The 19,427-nt window shown below is 24.3% G+C and overlaps 11 protein-coding genes across 11 annotated transcripts, besides 35 other annotated features; 9 read left to right on the top strand and 2 right to left on the bottom strand.

Annotated features, from left to right (window-relative positions):
- Nucleotides 1–266: 266 nt before the first annotated feature.
- CMU_019490 (uncharacterized protein) lies at nucleotides 267–1,778 on the top strand (the record flags this gene model as incomplete). The annotated part of the gene is made up of 1 exon (XM_002140505.1): nucleotides 267–1,778. The coding sequence occupies one exon, from the start codon at nucleotides 267–269 to the stop codon at nucleotides 1,776–1,778; it is 1,512 nt and encodes a 503-aa protein (XP_002140541.1).
- Nucleotides 664–692: a sequence feature (AT_rich).
- Nucleotides 1,754–1,898: a sequence feature (AT_rich).
- A 72-nt stretch (nucleotides 1,899–1,970) lies between these two features.
- Nucleotides 1,971–2,047: a sequence feature (AT_rich).
- Nucleotides 2,048–2,180: 133 nt separating this feature from the next.
- On the top strand, nucleotides 2,181–4,202 carry CMU_019480 (uncharacterized protein; the record flags this gene model as incomplete). The annotated part of the gene is made up of 1 exon (XM_002140504.1): nucleotides 2,181–4,202. The coding sequence occupies one exon, from the start codon at nucleotides 2,181–2,183 to the stop codon at nucleotides 4,200–4,202; it is 2,022 nt and encodes a 673-aa protein (XP_002140540.1).
- A 59-nt stretch (nucleotides 4,203–4,261) lies between these two features.
- Nucleotides 4,262–4,337: a sequence feature (AT_rich).
- A 58-nt stretch (nucleotides 4,338–4,395) lies between these two features.
- Nucleotides 4,396–4,462: a sequence feature (AT_rich).
- Nucleotides 4,463–4,510: 48 nt separating this feature from the next.
- Nucleotides 4,511–4,543: a sequence feature (AT_rich).
- Nucleotides 4,544–4,634: 91 nt separating this feature from the next.
- Nucleotides 4,635–4,673: a sequence feature (AT_rich).
- Nucleotides 4,674–4,975: 302 nt separating this feature from the next.
- Nucleotides 4,976–5,014: a sequence feature (AT_rich).
- Nucleotides 5,001–5,720, bottom strand: CMU_019470 (uncharacterized protein; the record flags this gene model as incomplete). Its single annotated transcript, XM_002140503.1, has 1 exon — nucleotides 5,001–5,720. One exon carries the CDS (start codon nucleotides 5,718–5,720, stop codon nucleotides 5,001–5,003), a length of 720 nt encoding a protein of 239 aa, XP_002140539.1.
- Nucleotides 5,721–5,965: 245 nt separating this feature from the next.
- Nucleotides 5,966–5,993: a sequence feature (AT_rich).
- A 14-nt stretch (nucleotides 5,994–6,007) lies between these two features.
- CMU_019460 (60S ribosomal protein L24, putative) lies at nucleotides 6,008–6,604 on the top strand (the record flags this gene model as incomplete). The annotated part of the gene is made up of 1 exon (XM_002140502.1): nucleotides 6,008–6,604. The coding sequence occupies one exon, from the start codon at nucleotides 6,008–6,010 to the stop codon at nucleotides 6,602–6,604; it is 597 nt and encodes a 198-aa protein (XP_002140538.1).
- A 16-nt stretch (nucleotides 6,605–6,620) lies between these two features.
- Nucleotides 6,621–6,683: a sequence feature (AT_rich).
- A 19-nt stretch (nucleotides 6,684–6,702) lies between these two features.
- Nucleotides 6,703–6,770: a sequence feature (AT_rich).
- Nucleotides 6,771–6,787: 17 nt separating this feature from the next.
- Nucleotides 6,788–8,656, bottom strand: CMU_019450 (protein prenyltransferase alpha subunit repeat, putative; the record flags this gene model as incomplete). Its single annotated transcript, XM_002140501.1, has 1 exon — nucleotides 6,788–8,656. The coding sequence occupies one exon, from the start codon at nucleotides 8,654–8,656 to the stop codon at nucleotides 6,788–6,790; it is 1,869 nt and encodes a 622-aa protein (XP_002140537.1).
- Nucleotides 6,882–6,916: a sequence feature (AT_rich).
- Nucleotides 7,097–7,145: a sequence feature (AT_rich).
- Nucleotides 8,160–8,273: a microsatellite.
- A 107-nt stretch (nucleotides 8,657–8,763) lies between the features above and the next one.
- Nucleotides 8,764–8,834: a sequence feature (AT_rich).
- On the top strand, nucleotides 8,792–10,036 carry CMU_019440 (uncharacterized protein; the record flags this gene model as incomplete). Its single annotated transcript, XM_002140500.1, has 1 exon — nucleotides 8,792–10,036. One exon carries the CDS (start codon nucleotides 8,792–8,794, stop codon nucleotides 10,034–10,036), a length of 1,245 nt encoding a protein of 414 aa, XP_002140536.1.
- Nucleotides 9,432–9,457: a sequence feature (AT_rich).
- Nucleotides 9,898–10,190: a sequence feature (AT_rich).
- Nucleotides 10,191–10,267: 77 nt separating this feature from the next.
- Nucleotides 10,268–10,392: a sequence feature (AT_rich).
- Nucleotides 10,393–10,521: 129 nt separating this feature from the next.
- Nucleotides 10,522–10,546: a sequence feature (AT_rich).
- Nucleotides 10,547–10,618: 72 nt separating this feature from the next.
- Nucleotides 10,619–10,656: a sequence feature (AT_rich).
- A 195-nt stretch (nucleotides 10,657–10,851) lies between these two features.
- On the top strand, nucleotides 10,852–12,468 carry CMU_019430 (FACT complex subunit SSRP1, putative; the record flags this gene model as incomplete). Its single annotated transcript, XM_002140499.1, has 1 exon — nucleotides 10,852–12,468. The coding sequence occupies one exon, from the start codon at nucleotides 10,852–10,854 to the stop codon at nucleotides 12,466–12,468; it is 1,617 nt and encodes a 538-aa protein (XP_002140535.1).
- Nucleotides 11,129–11,160: a sequence feature (AT_rich).
- Nucleotides 12,469–12,575: 107 nt separating the features above from the next.
- Nucleotides 12,576–12,606: a sequence feature (AT_rich).
- Nucleotides 12,607–12,650: 44 nt separating this feature from the next.
- Nucleotides 12,651–12,672: a sequence feature (AT_rich).
- A 46-nt stretch (nucleotides 12,673–12,718) lies between these two features.
- Nucleotides 12,719–12,744: a microsatellite.
- A 22-nt stretch (nucleotides 12,745–12,766) lies between these two features.
- Nucleotides 12,767–13,783, top strand: CMU_019420 (eukaryotic translation initiation factor 2 alpha subunit family protein; the record flags this gene model as incomplete). The annotated part of the gene is made up of 1 exon (XM_002140498.1): nucleotides 12,767–13,783. The coding sequence occupies one exon, from the start codon at nucleotides 12,767–12,769 to the stop codon at nucleotides 13,781–13,783; it is 1,017 nt and encodes a 338-aa protein (XP_002140534.1).
- Nucleotides 13,675–13,770: a microsatellite.
- A 309-nt stretch (nucleotides 13,784–14,092) lies between the features above and the next one.
- Nucleotides 14,093–14,114: a sequence feature (AT_rich).
- Nucleotides 14,115–14,156: 42 nt separating this feature from the next.
- CMU_019410 (uncharacterized protein) lies at nucleotides 14,157–15,731 on the top strand (the record flags this gene model as incomplete). The annotated part of the gene is made up of 1 exon (XM_002140497.1): nucleotides 14,157–15,731. One exon carries the CDS (start codon nucleotides 14,157–14,159, stop codon nucleotides 15,729–15,731), a length of 1,575 nt encoding a protein of 524 aa, XP_002140533.1.
- Nucleotides 15,436–15,456: a sequence feature (AT_rich).
- A 390-nt stretch (nucleotides 15,732–16,121) lies between the features above and the next one.
- Nucleotides 16,122–16,184: a sequence feature (AT_rich).
- Nucleotides 16,185–16,195: 11 nt separating this feature from the next.
- Nucleotides 16,196–16,271: a sequence feature (AT_rich).
- Nucleotides 16,272–16,443: 172 nt separating this feature from the next.
- Nucleotides 16,444–16,470: a sequence feature (AT_rich).
- Nucleotides 16,471–16,580: 110 nt separating this feature from the next.
- Nucleotides 16,581–17,867, top strand: CMU_019400 (uncharacterized protein; the record flags this gene model as incomplete). The annotated part of the gene is made up of 1 exon (XM_002140496.1): nucleotides 16,581–17,867. The coding sequence occupies one exon, from the start codon at nucleotides 16,581–16,583 to the stop codon at nucleotides 17,865–17,867; it is 1,287 nt and encodes a 428-aa protein (XP_002140532.1).
- Nucleotides 16,900–16,923: a sequence feature (AT_rich).
- Nucleotides 17,114–17,148: a sequence feature (AT_rich).
- Nucleotides 17,260–17,299: a sequence feature (AT_rich).
- A 109-nt stretch (nucleotides 17,868–17,976) lies between the features above and the next one.
- Nucleotides 17,977–17,997: a sequence feature (AT_rich).
- A 65-nt stretch (nucleotides 17,998–18,062) lies between these two features.
- Nucleotides 18,063–19,277, top strand: CMU_019390 (uncharacterized protein; the record flags this gene model as incomplete). Its single annotated transcript, XM_002140495.1, has 1 exon — nucleotides 18,063–19,277. The coding sequence occupies one exon, from the start codon at nucleotides 18,063–18,065 to the stop codon at nucleotides 19,275–19,277; it is 1,215 nt and encodes a 404-aa protein (XP_002140531.1).
- A 7-nt stretch (nucleotides 19,278–19,284) lies between these two features.
- Nucleotides 19,285–19,323: a sequence feature (AT_rich).
- Nucleotides 19,324–19,427: the final 104 nt, after the last annotated feature.

Genomic DNA, 19,427 nt, shown 5'->3' with positions numbered 1-19,427 from the left:
TTACTAATTTTTAGAGAATTATATAGTAGAATTAATTTAGTGAAGATATTTATAAAGAAATTGAATAACTCTCAAGGCTAATTATGATCACTATGGACATTTAATTAGTACTATACGGTAATGATATTAAGTATCATTTAGTATTGATATGCATTGTGTAATCGAGATCTAGACGCAATATTCGATACAACAGCCCATGCACTCCTCAGAAGTGCAGTAGTAAAATCAAGAAATTTTATTAGAAGATAAAGTAAAGAAAAAGAGAAATGCGCTTTATAACAGAAAATAATTTTGGTAGACTATTCCATATCCAAACAACAGGTGGATTTGGTGTCCCAAAAAAGGCTGGGGAAAGAGTTAAAGTACGTTTTGAATTATTGAGAAATACCGATACTAAAAATATTTTAGATGACAATTATAGTAAAATTAAATTACCAAATGATTGTAAATGTCAAATATGGTTGATGGATGCAGCAGGAGAATTTTTAGATTGTGTAGATTCTGAAAGTGTATCAGCTTTAGATGGTAATGTGTTTATCACTGAAAATAAAAATAATTCAATGCCAATTGCTAATATTGATCTAAATATTGTTCAATCATCTGGTTGTGGGATTATAGTAATAAATTTAGTAACAGAATCTAATATATTCTCATTACTAGAAGAATTAAATATAAATATTGATATTATTAATCCTAAAGAGAAACGTAGAGCTAGTGATATTTCATTTGAATCATTTAAAGAAAGAGATATATGGAATATTTTAAATTATAGCCCAATAGATGAATTTGTATTAGATGAACATCTTGAAGATTGCAAAAATATTGCAATAGCAGCATTATTTGTTTATGGTAGTAGATGGCATATACAAAAACTTTCAAAAACATTATCTACTGATAATAAATATGATATTATTCCTGAAATTAAAGAAATATGTCATAATATAAATAATGAAATACTTAAAAAATATTCAGCTCCTACAGGATCTTTATGCTTAAGAAGTTTACTATTAGAGAATAAAAATATAGAAGATTCTTTACAACCAATGATTATTAGACATAAAAGTAGTATAACAGATTATGATGTAATAATTAAACGTTTAGAGGAAAGAAAACAAAAATTGAAGGAATTTATTAAAAAGAATGAAGGGAAATTATTAAAGGGGAGAATTTCTGTTAATAATAATGGTGAAGTTATATATATAAGTGATTCAGAAAATCAAGAGAATACTTCTAATAGTATTGAACCAAAAATTGAAGATAGGTTTGAAGAGAATTTGGAAACTGATATGTATACATTTGAAAGTACATGTAATGATATACAAATATTAAAACAAATAACAAGTGAACTACAATTACAATTAATTAGTATAATGGATATGTTTATGTCATCTTATCCTCCATCATTTACATTACAAGGATCAGGAGATCAGAATACATATACAGATGTTCTTATGGAAATACAAGAAATAGATAATAAATTAACACTTTATAAACAAGAAATGTTACTTGAAGATCCAACATTATCTGATATAAAATTAATGAAATCAAATGAGAATTTTCAAGATTTAAGGAATAAGATGGATCATCTTCAAAATACTATAGAAATATATGGTTCTAATGCTAGAGCTTTAATATTGGATAATATGGAAATTAAGGAAAGTGCAAGAACTGAAGTATTTCATAAAGTGAAAGTAATTGAGGAAAGATTCGATCATTTAAATAGTAAATTTTCCGATTTTTTACTTTGTATTTCAAATTATAAAAATTTGGATTATTAATAGATAATAGATTTAATTTATTTTATATAGTCTAAATTTTTTAGATATTTCTTTTAATATTCTGAGTAGATAATTAATTATTTTCTATTTTTTTTTCAATTATTTTTATTATGTATTAATGATTACTATAAGTAACTGGTATCAAGAGAAATACCTTCTAGATCTTAATGATTTAATATTAAGGATTATTGCAAATTTAAAATAATATAAATATAGAATAAAAATAATCTTAATGATCTTATTATTAGATTTCTTTTAAAATAAAAAATGTTTACATATTTCACCCAAAAAGATCGGGTGTCAATTCTGCACCCATGAAAAACTGAAATATATTACAAAAAAGATTCATAGAATATTCTGAAAATATTAGTAATATTGTTATTGTTATAATAATTTGTATAAATGTTAATTTTTAGTCAATTTGTACGTCCTTTAATTTTGACAATTCTTTTACCATGCATAATTATAAGTATTCTGGAGATTTATTATGTAACTCATAAGAATATATCGTGGAAAATTTTTGAAAGAATAATATTAGATAGCCCAAATTGGTGGATTTTTGGAATTCCATTGTCTGGATATGCATTAATTTGGGAAATTTCATTACTAGTTACTGTTGCATTATCTTATAAGGAACAATTAGGTATGAATGAAAAAGAATTTCAAGGCTATAGTGAACTCCAGAAATATCCAAACTCTGAAAAGTACCAGGATTTATATAAAGGTGGTTATGATTTAAATTCTGTGACTTTTTGGATTGATAGTATAAGTATTTGGAATAGATTAACATTTTTAATGGTAAATATTGCTATATATGTGAATTTCTACCTAATATTTTTAATGTACTTTCAATTCCAAACTTATTCAATTTTAACATTGGCAAATTTTTGTCTCTTTTTTATAATTTTTATACTTAATTGGTATCCTGGATTACTATCAAATTTTATGGAAAGTCTTAAACTTACTGGAATATGTTTTATTATTTCTTTAATTCTAATTTTATGTATGTATTTTTCGAATTTAGAATCTCAAAATAGTATTGTACCTTTTATTGCAGAAAATTTAAATATTCCAGTTTTAAGTAAAGAAGAAGATGAATTAAATAGACGGATTATAAAAAGGTTTATTGAATCTGGGGGAATTCTTTATGGTATGCATGGATCACCTTCTACTGCTATTAATGAAATGATATGGGGAAAATCATCAATACAACTTCTTAAAGATACTAAAAGTTATGTTGAATGTAGTTTTACAGTATTTCATAATAAAGAGTGGAAGACTTGTATTGAAAATCATATAGACTCATATCCATCTTGGGTAGTTGGTGACCGTAAAATAACTGGAATTGTTAAACCCCAAATTATTGCATTTGAAATTAATTTAGATTTAGAAAAAATGAGAAGGGATGTATTAATATATTTATCATCAGAACAATCAGTTCAAAATGATGATAATTTACAAAAAGAAATTGCTAATTCTGTGGATGATTCAGTTGTAGAAAGTGATGAAGAAACTGATCTTAATAAAAATGATACAGACTATAATGATGATAATATAGAAAAATCAAGTTCTTATGATAAAAAAGGAAAGTATAAGAAAAAAGGTAAAAAGTATAGAGAAGATAAAAAAAATGCAAATTTATTGAATATTGAGAATTTATATGACCAACCTTTACTTAGAGGAGTTACAAATATTAAAGAATCTTTAAAGGGTGAAGAACCTGAAGATATAACAACGCTCATAGAACCTCCTGATGAGATTGATGATAGACTTCAAGGAATGAAAGAGGAAGTAAGACAAGTGAGGAGTATTGAAGAAAAAAATAAAGAAATAGAATTACTTAAGAAAGAGCTTGAGGAACAACGAGCTATTGAATTAGAATTAGAAGAAGATACTGAGAAAGATGAAAATATAAGAGATAAAGAACAAAATTTAACCAATATTCTAGAGAATAAACCCACAGATTTACTACTAAATTCGAAAGTTCAGGATAATAATTCACCAAAATTATATGATTCAACTAATATAGAAGAGTTAGATTTAGAAAAAGAACATTCTGAAGTAGATCAATCTAAAACTCAAGAAACTGAAATAAATTTAAAACCTGAATTTAGAAGTGACTTAGAATTATGGAAAAGTAACCATCCTATAGAAGAAAGCAATGTTAAGACCCAAGATTTCTCTAAAAAAAATAAGGAATTTCCTAATCAATTAAATATTAAATCTGAACAGAATAATGAAACTGATACAAGTAATGGGGATAAAATTAAAGAGAATAATATATCGGAACTAAAACAAGAAGTTCAATTATCTAACACAACTGCAAAACACAATAACTTAATGTTGAAAAATTCAATTGATGAAATACAACAAAGAGATGGAGATAATGTGGTATCAGGATTTGATAAAGGAGATTTAAATTAGATTATAAGGATTGAAATTATCAGTAATTTAATCATTTATTTGCTCTATAATAAGTAAAGATATAAAAAATAAATTAGCTAAGATTTAAATAACTATTTTTAATAAATATTCTTTATAATTGAATATAATTTAAAACAATTGATCTTAGTAATTACTATAAGGTTATTTTATTATCAATATTTAGAGTATGAAGAATATTTTAATATTTACACAATTTTATTTTAGTGAAGATATTTGTAAAATATTAATATTTAAAATTTCTATCACTTTTTATAGAAATATATTTAGAATTTCACCTCAGATTTTTGTTTATATTATTATTACTATTATTAAAATATTTACTTTTGGAATAAGTTACAAAGAAATACTGTCGTATATAAAACTATTTTACATCTTATTGAATTATACAATACTATCAAGAATCTAATTTCCTAAATTTAATAATATAGATTATTAGATATTAAATATTTTGAAGATATCAAGTATCAGGAAACCTTAACTTTTTTCTTATATATACTAAAAAGATCAATGAATTAAATCTAAATTAATAATATTCTATAGTATATATTGAAGTCTCTGTATATGTAGATAATAATTAGTAATATATTGTAGATATAAATATATCTGGGAATTTTCATTAACTAAAGAATTTTATTACAAAGAATATTAAAAGAATATAGCTAAGTATACAAAGAAAGTGTATATATATATATAATAAGAGAACTATTTCAGTGATGTAATATTTGCATCATATCTTACAGAATGCTATTATCAATAAAAAATATATAAATTATACAATTACTTTTTATAAACTATTGGAGCATTTCCCATAGATTTAGGATCCATACTAGGAAAAAACCCTATAGATTTAAAAGAATCTTCAACTGTATCAGTTTTAGAGTTGCGATATTTCTTTATTTTTACGTTCTCTCCAGTTTTATCATTCTTATAATCAGCTAAATTACTATTTATATAATCCAAACTATGTTTTAATCCACTTGATTTCCCAATATATTCTTCTTTATTATCTGTTACCTTACTTTCATGTTTTCGAATATTCTTAGATAATTCACTTTTTAATATATTACTCTCCAAAATTTGTCTTCTTTGGATTATACTTTTTTCTAACTTTCTTATATAACCTTCATCATTTCCATTGAGCTTATTTTCTACAAAATAATCTCTATTAGCTATTGTATTAGGTATATTTGTTAGAGAAAGTAAACTATTATCTTTACTATGTTTAGCAATATAGTTGTCTAGAAGACTTAAAGGTATTCCATAATTAATATCGGAGACACATACCTGACAAACATTCTTTAGTTGGGCACAGGTCTTACAAATGACGGTTTGTTTATATTTATTTGAATTGTTAAATTTCCAACGAAAACTAGTGCATGGTCTATTACAGAGTTTACAACTTTTCTCATTATTAGATCTCACCATTCGAAGATACTGTGTATCACCTAGACAATTTCCACATGAGATAGGGAAATCACATTCTTCATATATTGACATTATTGCTGCAATTACAAAATTCACTTCTTATATTAGGCATTTGGTGCAACATAATTAGAGAAAAAAAGTAAAAAGAAAAACAAATAACGCGCTCTTTAGCGAGACATTCTATACTAGAGTAAAAATATCCGATACCTCCTCTTACAAACTAAAAATAATAATAGGCGCTATATAATAGTACTTAAAATTTAAAAGTCAATAATTGAATAAAAATTGTGGAAACAACTTGAATATCCAATACTAGCAATAATTACAATTAAATTTTAATTAATAGTTACTTCTAGAAGATGCGTATTGAGAAGTGCTGGTATTGCTCAAGTAATATATACCCTGGCCATGGTGTAACATTTGTAAGAAATGATGCAAAAGTGTTTAAATTTTGCCGAAGCAAATGCCATAGGCATTTTAAGATGAAACACAATCCAAGAAAATCAAAATGGACAAAGGCCTATAGAAAGACTCATGGTAAAGAGATGATTATGGATAAAACATTTGAATTTGAAAAAAGACGTAATTGCCCATTAAGATATGATCGTCAACTATATATTAAGACAATCAAGGCTATGCAAACTATTGACAAAATTAAACAAGATAGGAAAGAGAGGTTTTATAAAGTTCGTTTAATGAAGCAACAACAAGCTCAGAAAACTCTTGCAGATAAAGAATTAGAAAAGAATACAACATTACTAAAAGGACCCGAAATACCATTAACTGAAACGGTTAAGATGAGAGATGTATCATTAAATTCTGTATTACGTAAGCAAAAGAAGAGAATAGACAAGATAACTGAGAAAAGACAGTTATTTGTAAATGAATATCAAACTCAAGATGTTGATATGGTAGATGAAAATCATCTAGATTCTGAAGGTGAAATAGTTCTGTAATACTATTAACCAGGACTATATTTAATATAAAATAAAATGAAGATTATATAAAGATGTTAATATATTTGAATTAATTATAGAATAGTATCTTAGAAGCCATTTAATATTTTAAAATTTGTAGATATTAATTAGGTTAATTTTAACAAATTATTTTTTTCTTTTATATCTCAAATTGTCTATTCATTACTTTAATATATTCTCTATATTTCTACTAAGATTTTGATAATAACCACTCCTTAATTCATCTATTTTTTGAAGATGTTTATACTCATCAATGTATATATCTATATTTTTATTAATCTTATTATTATTGGGTAAAATTACTTGTAATATAAAATAGATAAGATTTCTAGTTAATATTGGGTATTTACAATCAGGTTCTAATTCTATAATTTCTGTTAATAGATCACATTCTTGAATTAAAGTATCAATCCACTCATTAACTAATTTTTCTGGAATATCCTTTAAATTCAACTTTGATTTATACTCAAGTATATTTAAATTACTTTTATTGTTATCTTGAATATTATATAATATAAATGAGGCAATTTCATTTATATCTAATTTTGTTTCTAATTTATTTTCTATTTGGATATCTCTTAAGCCAAAATGTTGGTTTAAGGAATTTGGATAAATCCAATCTACCTTGTTACTATATATTTGTCCTGATCTTTGGGATATTACTATGTTAACATAAATACTTTGTCTTAATTTAGCTTCAAATTTATTAAAATTTTGAAATTCTTCATCCACTATATATAACCAATTTTTTGATATAAGTTGTAAATTATTTAAATATTCTCTAGGTAATCTATTATTAATTAGTGGTTTTAATTTCGTTTTATTATTTACTATAATCCAAGAACCCTTAATTTTATATATTTCGTTATCTTCAAAGTATATATAAGATTTCTCAGTATCAATAGCACATGCTTGAGAAAATTCAAACTCAAATTTTGACTTATTACTAGATATAAAAGTTGCCTTTAATATATAAAAACAACAATTTATATAATTCACCTTATTTAATATTATTTTAGGAAATTTATCCTCTATTAACCATTGATAATATTGCCATATACTTTGATCATTTGGTTCTGTAAAAATAGCTTGATGTATTAAGTCTAACTCCAATTTTAAATCTTCTATATTTTCAATAATACTTAAATTTGGAGTATTATTCAAGAGTATCCTTTGATGCCAAGATGAATAATTGGAAAAATTATCTTCAATATATTGCTTTGTTAAAGCAATTTCTGATTTACCAATATCTCTAAATTCAGGATAAGAATTATAGATCATTGGATATAAATAACACATTCTAGTTAAACACGTTAATGAAAATAAACGATGATTCCAACAATGAAAATTACGATCATCAAATTGTAAAAATCTTTCACACAAATTTAATTCATCTTTAAATATCTTTACAATAGATAATATATGAGATTTAGAATAATTATCTTCTTTACTTAAATCTTTTGATTCTATATTCTTATTAATATTATATGTATCTTCAGAATCTTTATGAATTGTTTCCACAGAGTCTAAATATTTGTAATTATTAGGTATCTTATCATCATTATTGTTACTATTATAATTAATATCCTTAGTTTTGTCATATATATTTCTCCAATAATTAACAAAATAATTATTATTATATTTTATTCCTTGAGGTATATTATAATATTTACTCTTTTCTGGATCTATTAAGTATACAATTATCCATACTCTATGATACCATAATGAATAAGATTTAGGATTTCCAAATAGTAGATCTTCTGTAAGTTTTAACTCACATAAAATGGTATCAAAACCTTCTTTAGAATTAGAATTATATATATTTGAAATGTACCACTTCCTAAAATTCCATAAACTAGAAATTTCAACATTAGTTTTAAATATTCTTAATGTTAAATCCATTAATTTAGCAGGTTGTGTAGTTGAATTTATATTTTCTACACACTTTTCTAAAAGGCATTTTGCTTGATTTATTAATATCTTCTTTTCTTCTGTTAATATTAGTTTATTACTTTTAGCCCTACCGTGCATTTTAAACTTAAAATTTTTAAAAGTTACAAATTCACTAAAATTATGGTACCGTCTTTCACCGCTGTGTGTACACACGTGTGCATCTTTTCCAAATATTTAGATTAAGGATTATATAATTACATAATTTAAAAATAAATGGAATTCCAAAAATTCTTATTAATATATTATATATATTTATGGGAAATAATATATAGAATCTTTCCGAAACTTATTATAGATCAACAAATCATAATAAATTATTCATTTGTTAGATTAAAAGTTAAGGGAATTTTAAGTTCACTCCAAGATTTTGATTCACAAAGTTTTCGATCAGATTGGGGAAATGTAATTTCAGCATCTTTACAAGTATCATTTCCAACATCATGTATTGGAGATATAATTAATATGGGATATGTATCTACAGAACTTGATGAGGATGATTATGGATTTAATACTAATTGTTATGCAAATAGTGAAACAAATAATTTATGTTTTCCAGGAGAAAATATAGTTTTATCTAAAACTAGAGGATATATTCCAATTAAAGAATTAAAAATTGGCGAACATATCTTAACTTTTGATTATAAATCATTAAAAACAAAATATAGTGAAGTTATTATGATGCTCCACAATGATCCAAATTTTTATCCTGATGATAATTGGATTATAATAAAATATCTGAATGTAGATATACCTTTAATTTTATCACCAAATCATTTAATATTTAAATTAGATCTTGGTGATTTTCCTCAAAAAGGAGATTGTGAAATAAACACAACTATATTTTCTCATTTTCATAATATATATATAAATAATAAAATAGATCACTTTAAAGTTGTTTCTGTGTTAGCTAAAGACATAAGAATAGGAGATGCATTAATTATTAATTCAATTAATGGTATAATAGTTAGTTGGATAACTGATATTAATATTTATAATGTTGAATCTCAAAAATATTTGCAGCTTAAAGGACGTTATTCACCATTAACTAAAGATGGGCATTTAATAGTTAATAATGTATTTGTTTCAAGTTTTAGTAAACCATATCAATGGCCAGTAAATATAATACAACCAAATCATTTATTCTTATTTAAAATACTTAAACCATTTATATTCCTTCAGATATACATATATAAAATTTCTTACATTAGAACATTAATTCAATATATTATCAAATTTGTAAGTTATTTCTCAAATTATAAATATGATAATTCAATACCAGAAATTTTGCAATTATTAAGAATCTTCCTAGCTCCTATATCAAAAAAAAAATATTATTTAACTATAGCTTATATAATAAAATTATACCTCGTTATTTTTTTAATAAGTAATATATTTACAATGATATTTATAAATAAGATTTATTACAATAAATATTCTTTAAATTATCATAATTGCTAGATAATATTATTTAGAATTTTTATAAATGATCTTATTATTTATATATTTAGATCTAAAATTTCATATAATAAGAATATATTCTCTATTAATTTATTTATATTATCAAATTATTTAATAGAAATTGTCTCATAAATATCTTTAAATAAAATTTTATCATTTCCTTTATATATCAGAAATTTAAAGGTTATTTTATAAGTTTTACTTATTCTATTACTCAGTTTAATTGGAATGTTAAATAAAGTAATAATCAAAATATAATTTTTAAATATTATCAAAACTAAATATTATTTAAATAAAATGATATATTAGAATTTTATTTAATTAGATTTATTGTGATATTTTTTTAATAATATTATCGGGTACCCTTTAGATTATAGATATCAGGATCTTAAAAAACCCTTTAGTTTAATTTTAAGTACCTATATAACTTAAGTTTCATTTATTTATTTATCTTTCTTTTTTAACTTTGAGATTAAATTTGAGAGTATTATTTTTTTTATTAAAATTATAGCAATATTAGAATATAGGGTTTTTGAATACATATTTTCTTTCTACAGTAATAATATATTTTAGGATATTACCATTAAATACTTAATATTAATTAATATTTAAATTAATATGTTGTGAAAATAATAAAGGTCATTCTTATTTCTTCAAATTATTAACATATATGGATTATTTCTCGATTATACCACTTAATTATATTAATAATTTCTAGTAATAAATCACTTTTACAGCCGCCATACCCCCATCATTTACTCAATTTTTATCATTCTAAGTAATTATACATTGAATATATGTAAATAATTTTTAATATGACGGATACATCTGATATATTATCTTTTGGAAATATTAAAGGTTTAGGGCTTCATGACTCGGGTATTTTTAAAGCTAGTAAAGATCTATTTGGTTGGAAAAATAGAAGGACAAATGCAACTTATCATTATAAACCTGATGAAATATCTGCAGTACAATGGATACGTGTTGGGAATGAAGATAATAGTCACCAATTAAGATTATTTTTAAAGGAGAAAAAGGATTGTATATATTTTACTGGATTTAGATCATTAGATTTCCCAATTATTGAAAAACATTTTAAAACATATTATAATATTATTATTAAAGAATTTTCTGTTAATACCCAGGGATCTAATTGGGGTAATGCTATTATTGAAAATGATACTTTTTGTATTAAAAATGATGACAAAATATTAATGTATATACCAACAACTCAAATTAATCAAATAGCATTACCTTCAAAATCTGAAATGGTCTTAGAATTTAGTGGTGAAACAAATAGTGAGGAAAATGATGATAAACTTGTTGAAATTCGTTTTTTTATACCTAATATAGATCAAAATGAAACTGATAATAGTTCAAAAGTTGAATTATTAAGGAATCAATTAACTTTATTATCAGGAATAGGATCAAGTGGCTCAGTTGATAAAGTTTGTCGTTGGAATGATATTCATTTAATAGTCCCTCGTGGTAGATATGAAATTGAAGTTTTAGTAAATAGTATGAAATTACATGGTAAATCATTTGATTATACAATTTTATATCAATCAATATCTAGAATGTTTCTTTTACCACGTCCAGGTGTAACACATATAAATCTTGTTATTGCATTAGAAACTCCAGTTAGACAAGGTAATACTAAATATCCTTTTATTGTTATTCAATTTGATACTCAACAAGATGAAGATATTGAAATACCACTTAATTTATCTGAGAAAGAGATTCAACGTTTTAATGGTCTATCTACAGTTATGGTTGGTAGATTTTGGGATATTGTAACTCGTATTTTTAAAGCTTTAACTGGTCGTCCTATAGTTGTTCCAGGTGATTTTAGATCTGCATCTTCTTATCATTGTATTAGATGTTCATTTAAGGCTCAAGATGGATTATTGTATCCTTTAAACCGTAGTTTTATTTTTATTACTAAACCTGTTATTATGATTCGTTATGATGAAATACTTAATATTGAATTTTCTAGAATGAGTGGTAATCAAACAAGATTTTTTGAATTATTTGTTACTATTAAAGGTGGTGGGGATTATAGTTTTACAAGTATAGATAAAGCAGAGTATAATCCTTTAATTAAATTCTTACAAGAGAAAAATATTAGAATTAGGAATTTACAAGAAGCTATTGATAATAATTCACGTAGAAAAGGTAGTTCAAGGGAATCTAAGATTTCCAATAAATCTCAAACTCAAGTTATCTTAGGTCAAGATCTTCCTAGTGATGATGAAGATGATGAAGATTTTGAAAATAATGAAGAGACTGATTCATCTGAAGATAGTGACCTATCTGAGGATAGTGGTTCATCTGAGGGTGATGAAGACTCTTTATCAGGACAGGAAGATGTAGATTCTCAAGGTTATTCTTCTGATGAATCTTTATCTCCTAAAAAGAAAAAAATAAAGTAGAAAATTAAATAGTAATTATATCTATAAATATTTGTCTTTACTTTATTCTCTATAGTTTTCTTTGTTTTAATATAAAATAAAAAAGTCTAGAAACTAAAAATTTCCACTATTTTAATAATAGAATTTAATAAAAATAATGGGGGGAAAGGTATGTTATGATTTCTGGAATTGGCGCTAAAGACAAAAAATATTTATTTAAATTTACCCTAGGCTTAAGAAATTTAAAAAAAAAAAACTGAACTATAAAGAATTTCTTTTCTTTTTTTTTTTTTTTTTATCAATAATATAATTATATAGAATGACTGGGAAAAATCAAGAATTAGTAGATTGTAGATTCTATGAAAATAAATTCCCAGAACCTGAAGAATTTGTAATGGCACGTGTTAAAAGAATTACGGAAGTTGGTGCTTTTGTTAGTTTACTTGAGTATAATGATATAGAAGGTATGATACTTATGTCAGAACTTTCTAAACGACGTATTCGCAGTGTTAATAAACTTACAAGAGTTGGTAGACTTGAAGTTGTGGTAGTTTTACGTGTAGATAAAAATAAAGGTTATATTGATTTATCAAAGAAAAGAGTTAATCCAGAGGATGTTGAAAGATGTGAAGAGAAATTCTCCAAAATGAAAAAGGTATATCAAACAGTTCGTCATATAGCTCAACGTGAGGGTATATCTGTAGAAGAATTAAGTAAAAAATTAATTTGGCCTTTACATAAAAAATATGGTCATGCTTTAGATGCTCTAAAAGAAGCTGCAATAAATCCAGATGAAGTTCTTGGTGAATTTGATCTACCTGTAAATATTAAAGAAGCCTTAATTGAAGATATAAAGTTCCGTTTATCACCTCAACAATTAAAATTACGTGTAAGAATTCATGTATGTTGTTGTGGTTATGATGGTATAGATGCAGTTCGTCATGCTATTATAGCTGGACAAGAGACAGTTACTCAAGAAGGTATTGAGATCCAAGTAAAATTTATTTCTCCTCCTCAATATGTTATTACTGCAGTTTCTTTAGATAAAAATTCAGGAATTCAAGCTATTGAAAAAGCAATGAAAACAATAAAATCTGTTATTGAACAATATAAAGGAGGAGATTTTAAACAACAGGGTGAAATTGAAATTGTAGGAGGAGATGATGGAAGATTTGAGGGTGAATCTGATGAGGTAAATACTTCGGAAACAGATTCAAGTGGATCTTTTGATGAAAATGATGATGAAGATAATAATGATGAAACTATGGTACATATTGATGATATTGAAATTCCCTTTAATGATATTAGAAATGATGATGATAAAAAAAGAATCTAGATCCTAGTTTTATAACTTATTTAGATACAGGATAGATACACATATATTTGGATTTTATTGATTTTTTCGTACTTTATATATTCTAATATACTAATAATAAGAGAATATGGCTCTTATATATTATTAATTTAAGGAAAAGAAAAAATTGCATTTTTATACCGCGCTCTTGATTTACCGCCGATAATACTGGTATAATTGTAGATTATAAGTTGTAGGTTCCTTAATAAAATATTTAATTAGCTATAATAGAATTTCATGGGAACCTATAAATTATATAAAGTTTTTATCATGTATATGATGGTATGAAGGATTTATATTATATATATATATTCCTATTATTTAGATTACTTAGGAATAGTACGTGTATTGTATTATGAAGTATACAAGAATTAAAGAATCTTTGAAAATAGAAGAACCAAATATTAGTAATAAAGATGAAGATAAGGATACAAAAATAAGTTGTAATTGTTCTATTATTAGAACAATTTCGGAAATAATAAATACTAATAATGGTAATAATAATTATTCTCTCCGTCCTTCTATATTAGTATCTTTATGTTCAGCATTTTCCCCCTCACAAAGAGGATTAGTTGAGTCAGTAACTGATATCTTATTTTCTGAATTTTTAACTAAATCTAAAATATCATCAGAAGATGCATCATATAATCTATGTATTCAAAGTATGTATTCAGTATTATTATTGACAATATGCCATGTACATAATTTAGCAGAACATGAAGAAGAATGGTTTGTTGAATTTCTTAAAAATAGAAAATTTCCGATATTAACACCATCTGGATTTAAGTCTGAAATATTATTAAATTTATTCAATGCATTGTCCTGTTTTGGATCTTCATTAAAAAGACGACCTTCTAATATGCAAAGATTAGAAGTAACATTATTAAGGCTTGGAATATCTTTTTATATTTCATTATACACTATAATGGATCATTCATTTTCAACAAATCGTTTTGTAAGGGCATTAATTGTAGGAGTATATAGTTGGATTCATGGTACAACATCAAGAAGTTTCACATCTAATTTAGTATTAAATCAAAGAGGTCTTTTTAATAATACAAATACTAAAATAATAAAATCTAAAGAAGTAGTTCAAGATCACATTGTGAGAAATCTTATATCTTTATTTGATGACTTTTCAATTCAACTAATATTTGTTTATGGTTATAGACCACATAGTGTTACTTGGGCAGACATAGATTTATATATAAAGAGCACAAATGATCCCATTTTAGAAAATATATTTATATTAACAACAAGTGACAAATTTTTTTTAAATATTACACCTTCAATATGCTCATCATATTGTAATTATTGTAATCATATGAAGGATGATTTTACAATATTATCAAATACTCAATCAAGTATTATTAAATATAATACTAGTAGTACTAGTAGTAGTATTACTAACTTATCTGATGATTGCAATACAATACCAATAGTATCTACCAATTCTGTTAGTAATTCTTATGTTGAAGACATAGTTTCACAATCTGGGCTTACTGAATTAGAATATGATGATGAACTAGATTGTGATGAATTATTTCACTTTAAGAATAATATTGTTGCACCTACTAAGAATACTAATTTATCAATATCATCAAAATTACATGGTATTCCAGTATCCAATTCAGATAAATTATTTAATTTTAATAGGATTAACAATAAAGTACTAAATAATGGGAGAAATATACTAAAAAATAGTGTAAAGTTTGGTATTAATTTAGGTATTAAGAAGCATTCATCCTGGTCCCAATTTATCCACATGTTTGGAAATTGTAATATTAAAAGTGATATAGATAGTTGTATAGATATAAGTGACAAGTCTAGTAATCAAGACTCTCATAAAAAAGATCACCTTACAAAGTATTTAGTGGGGAAAGATATCTATGAATGTGAAGATTGTGAAGATCCATTAAATGTATTGTAAAGCTATGTAGTAATTATTAATTGAAGCAACTAATGTGTAAATAGCTAAGACTTTTATTAATAACATTAAATTCCAGTATTTAGTGGAAATACTGATGGTCTATCAGATATAGGTTTTGAATTTACCATGTTTGAATTGGATTGTTGTTTGGATGAACGCCTACATTCATATTTATAAAAATTCATTAGGGAAAGTCTTAGTATTAAATAATCTCATTACTCACTATAACTTACTTTGTTGTACAGAGGAATTGTTTAAATAATATGCTTGAGGTGCTATATAACATTTTCAAATATCTTTTGACAAATTACTACTGAGTATTTTAAATATTGTCTCAGATTTTTGATACAATATAAGCGCGCCAATTAAATACTAATTATATAGTACTTCAATATATATATATGTTTTTTTTTTATGAAATAGAGATTATTTTAATACTATAGATATTATAATGTAACATTGGGTTTATTATTTTGAAATTACTTAAAATTAAGAGATATTATAAATATATATCTCCATTATAATAATAATAAAAAAAAAGAAAGTTAACACCGGTATTACAAATTATAAATTAGTGCATATGGCGCCATGTAGTCTTTTTTTTTTCTGTTCCTTTTTTCCCCTTTCTTTCTTCTTTCCAAGAAAGTAATTATCCTTAACTATAATAATAAATATTTCTATTAAGTAATAGCTTACTTGGTTATTATTTACGAATTTAATATTTAATATTAAATATTAAGGTATATAAAGTAATTTATAACTATTAGCTTAGAAGTTTGACCCTTATTTATTGTTAGACTCAGAATAATTATTGTATAAGGGTATAAGGGTATTAAATTAATATTGAAGATGTATGATATAATGGATATAAATAAAGAGATGTTAGAATGTGCTAGATATGGAGAATTAGAAGAAATAAAGGCATTACTTAGTGACAGCAGGATTTTAGTAGATTTTGAAGATGAAAATGGTTGTACAGCCTTACATAAATCTAGTGCTAATGGACATGAAGAAATAGTAAAGGAATTATTAAAACTTGGTGCAAATATATCTAAACAGAATAATTGTGGAAATACTCCATTACATTGGGCTGTAACCAACAAGAAATTGAGTATTATAAAATTATTACTTAGTGACAAACGTCATCCTTCAAAAGGAGGTGGTGATGTATTATTAAAAAATAATTTTAATAGAAGTGCATTAACAGAAGCATTTGATATAGATAATGATGAAATATTAAGAATTTTATTAGAACACTCTTCAGCAGAAGTTTTAGAAGAAACATCAAATAACAAGAGTGATATATCTGAAACATATGAAGACTCTTTTTCCCAACCCAGAATTATTCAAAAAATTATTCATAATTTAGAATTCTCTAGATCTAATAATTTAATAAATAATTCAATAATTATTAAATGTAGAGAATTAGCTATAGAGAATATTAAAAAAGTATTTGATAATAATCCTGAGAATGATACAACTGGTATACATATATGGTCTAGTTCTATAGTAGCAAGTTATTGGATAGTAAATATAATAGAAAATAATAATATATTTAAAAATAAAAAGATATTAGAATTAGGTTGTGGATGTGGTCTAATGGGATTATGTACTGCAATTTATTCTAGATTTATAAGTAAACAAGATATAGATAAACTTATATTAACTGATGTGTCACGAATAGCCCTAGAAAATGTTAGATATAATATAGAATTAAATAATTCTTTATTGGGGGAATCAGCTAAGTCAATTTATCCTATGTATTTAAATTGGGTTGATCCAACAACTTGGCCAATAATTAAAGAGACAGGAGAAAAGGAATTATTTGATATAATTTTAGGTTCTGATTTAATATATGATGAACATATGGCAGAAAATATAGTATTCCTACTAAGGAATCTTTTAAAATTAGGTGGATCCTTTTTATATGTACATCGCCATGATAGACTAGGAGCTAATATATTAAAGGATATATTAGAAAATTTTGGATTTAAATGCAAAGAAATGAAAGCTCCTATAGAATATACAAAGAATCCATTAAGTAATATGGATCAATCTTTAGCAGATAATTTATTTAGTGAATTAGCTAGTGGGGAGTTTTATTTACTAGAAGCAAAGACTATTCTAGATATATGATTAAGTTAAGAATTTTGATATTTTAATATAGAACTTCTTAAATATTGAGACGAATAGGTGATGTATTGATAAATTTGCGGGAATATTACAGTTAACATCGAAGAGAGTGATATATATAAAAATATATATACCTAATAGATACCTATAAATAAAATTTTTATCTCAGGTAATTTAATATCTACTTTAATATAAGAAATGACTTTGAAAATTTCTATTGGTGTATTTTCCTTGGATTATGATGAGACAATCACCCAAATTGATACATTTGAAGGTGTTATATTTCAAGCTTGCAAGATTCATTATGAAAAATTAGGTAAAGATATAAATTTTAAGGAAATGGAGAATAATATTGTAGAAGTTTTTAAGAAGCATAGAATTGAACGTGAAAATTGGTGTGGATCTTGGTTACCTAATACTCCACTTAAAGATTTTAGATGTGATGAAATATCAAAATTATTTTTATCTCTTTCAGAATTTGAATCACATTTTAATTGTAAAATGGATAGTGAACTTATACCAATTAAATATCTTAATGAATATATTGTAAATAACTCATCACAAATAGCTCCTAAAGGGTGTATATTTAAAGATAAAGCACATGATACTATTCATTCTTTATCAAAATTTTCAAAATTATGTCTTATAATTTCTATTGGATGGTGTTCTGAACGTATTTTACAAACTGTTAAACCTGTAATATATGATGATAAGAATTGTGAATTAAAATGTATATGCAATGAGTTTTTATATGATTCTCCTAATGGTGTTGTAACTGCACCAAATGGTTTATATGGACCAACATGTAAATATCGTAGATTTAAGCAAGAAATTGAGGTTTATGAAAAGAAATTTAAGAGAAATGTTTTAAGTAAATTAAAATATTCATATTTATACAGAATGATGAAATATTATTTCAAAAATGAAATATATATACATTCAATATTTATTGGTGATAGTGTTACAGATCTTGAATCAATATTATTTGCTGAAATAGGGATTATTATTGGATATAATCCAAAATATGAGTTAAATACAGATTCAAATACTGTATCTACTGTTTCCTCACAGAGTAATATTGAAGTAGATGAAAATTCAACTATAAATAATTCTGAAACTGGATATCAAAATCAATTAATTCTTGGTGAATTTCTTATTAGAATATGCAAATTATTCGCAGTAAATATTGTTCCAATTGATTCTAAATATATATCTAGATGTATAGATTATGATTTAAAAGTTTACAATAAAATAAAGAGAAATGATGATGGTATAGTTAATTTGTCTAATTATGTGAGAAATGTACAAAGACTTAGATCAAAATATTCTAATACTTCACTATATAATAAGTTTTCTGGGATTTGTCTCATAGCATCTTGTTGGGATGATATATACAAATTATTCCATCAATAAAATTAGGAATTATATAATATAAAGATATAAAATAATATTAAAATTTGTGTGTATAACTTATTATTTTTGAATTATTTCTACAAATAGTTTTTTTTTTTATCTTAATAGAATCATTAGATATAAAGTTAATTGGTTATCCTTTTAATTTAA

This window comes from Cryptosporidium muris, genomic scaffold (genome assembly GCF_000006515.1).
Source record: "Cryptosporidium muris RN66 scf_1106632373407 genomic scaffold, whole genome shotgun sequence".
Taxonomy (NCBI): domain Eukaryota; phylum Apicomplexa; class Conoidasida; order Eucoccidiorida; family Cryptosporidiidae; genus Cryptosporidium; species Cryptosporidium muris.
The sequence above is the reverse complement of the archived record's forward strand: the minus strand, read 5'-3'. Positions and strand labels throughout refer to the sequence as shown.